General features: G+C 36.5%; 1 protein-coding gene across 1 annotated transcript in view; it reads right to left on the reverse strand.

Annotated features, from left to right (window-relative positions):
* The window catches only part of LOC106011603, a gene marked incomplete in the record, with an annotated part of 37,856 nt that overhangs the window by 18,007 nt on the left and 18,415 nt on the right, over positions 1-1,434 (reverse strand). The window contains 1 exon segment of the mRNA XM_013081800.1: positions 1,147-1,249. Coding sequence (XP_012937254.1) covers positions 1,147-1,249 — 103 coding nt within the window.

The raw sequence follows: 1,434 nt of genomic DNA on the forward strand, positions 1-1,434 counted from the left end.
AGAGAGAGAGAGAGAGAGAGAGCTAACATAGACGCAAGTAAATAAGTGAACAAAAGAAAACAAAATTAACAGTTGATAAAATGCATGAACAGATGCCTGACGATATACATTGTGTTAGCATTTTGATATGATTTTCACATATGCGGAATTTGAGCTTATTTGCCTCCAAACAATTATCAGATAGGTCCAAGATATTGTTTGAAAATACCATTATAAACTGAGGTTAACCATTAAAACAAATATGGACAGAAATGTGCTTTCCCTAGTCGGATCAACCGCGCCCTCACTAACATAATTATCAATAGAATACTTGTCACCAATGCTTAAAATGAAGCCCAGACTTAAAAAAGCTAACTGCAAATCTATACCCTGGATACAACTGCTTGACCCACGTGATAAATCACACAAACTTCGTTTTCCCCTTTTGTGTCAATTCAAATGATCTTAATCTTTGAATATCCTAACTATGCTCAGAGTAATTTAGATATCTAGACCTACACATTAAGAGTTAAACTTATCCATGAAATGTGCAGCATTGAGGTGTGACTGGTCATTCTAATAAACCTGTGGTAATGTTATTGAACGATAAATCCATGCACTATTACGAGCACTACGAATTGAGGAAAAAATAATGTAGTATTAATTTTGTTTCCTCGAAAGAGATGCAGTTTGACGTCTGTATTTAGGATGTATAATTGTTTTGGATGCCAAGTCGGACTGTGAAAACTTAAAACTTCGAGTTGTTGTTTAACTGTTGGCAGCTCGCACAAGCAATCTAGCTCTCCACAAAGTTCTGAAATACACTTGCTACTGAATAGCTTACACCATGGAAATAAGTGTTTAAGATTGCAATACACTTGCTACTGAATAGCTTACACCATGGAAATAAGTGTTTAAGATTGACATACACTTGCTACTGAATAGCTTACACCATGGAAATACGTGTTTAAGATTGCAATACACTTGCTACTGAATAGCTTACACCATGGAAATACGTGTTTAAGATTGCAATACACTTGCTACGGAATAGCTTACACCATGGAAATAAGTGTTTAAGATTGACATATCAGTACCGTAAGCTGTATTTAGAGTTGCATAAGTAAGCAAAACAAAACTCTAAAGTAGGAAACACCAACATCGGTATACCTTCGGAGCGTTCGAAATCAGGGGACGAAGGAGTGACGTAAATATTGATAAAAGGTTGTCTGCTTCGAGATATCGTTACTTTCATGCCTGTGGGCAAAAAGACCTGAAAGCAGAAACATAATGTAACGTAATTCGTGTATTACTGTAGTTGTTGAAAACAGTCACTGTTAGTCAGGAAAACACGCCATTTAAAGAGATGCATAAAGACAAAGTGAAGATCGTGCACCAATGGCTTAAAGTTGCGAGAGCTTTGACAGGGAGAGAGAAAGAGAGAGAGAGAGAGAGAGA

This window comes from Aplysia californica, unplaced genomic scaffold (genome assembly GCF_000002075.1).
Source record: "Aplysia californica isolate F4 #8 unplaced genomic scaffold, AplCal3.0 scaffold00007, whole genome shotgun sequence".
NCBI lineage: Eukaryota > Metazoa > Mollusca > Gastropoda > Aplysiida > Aplysiidae > Aplysia > Aplysia californica.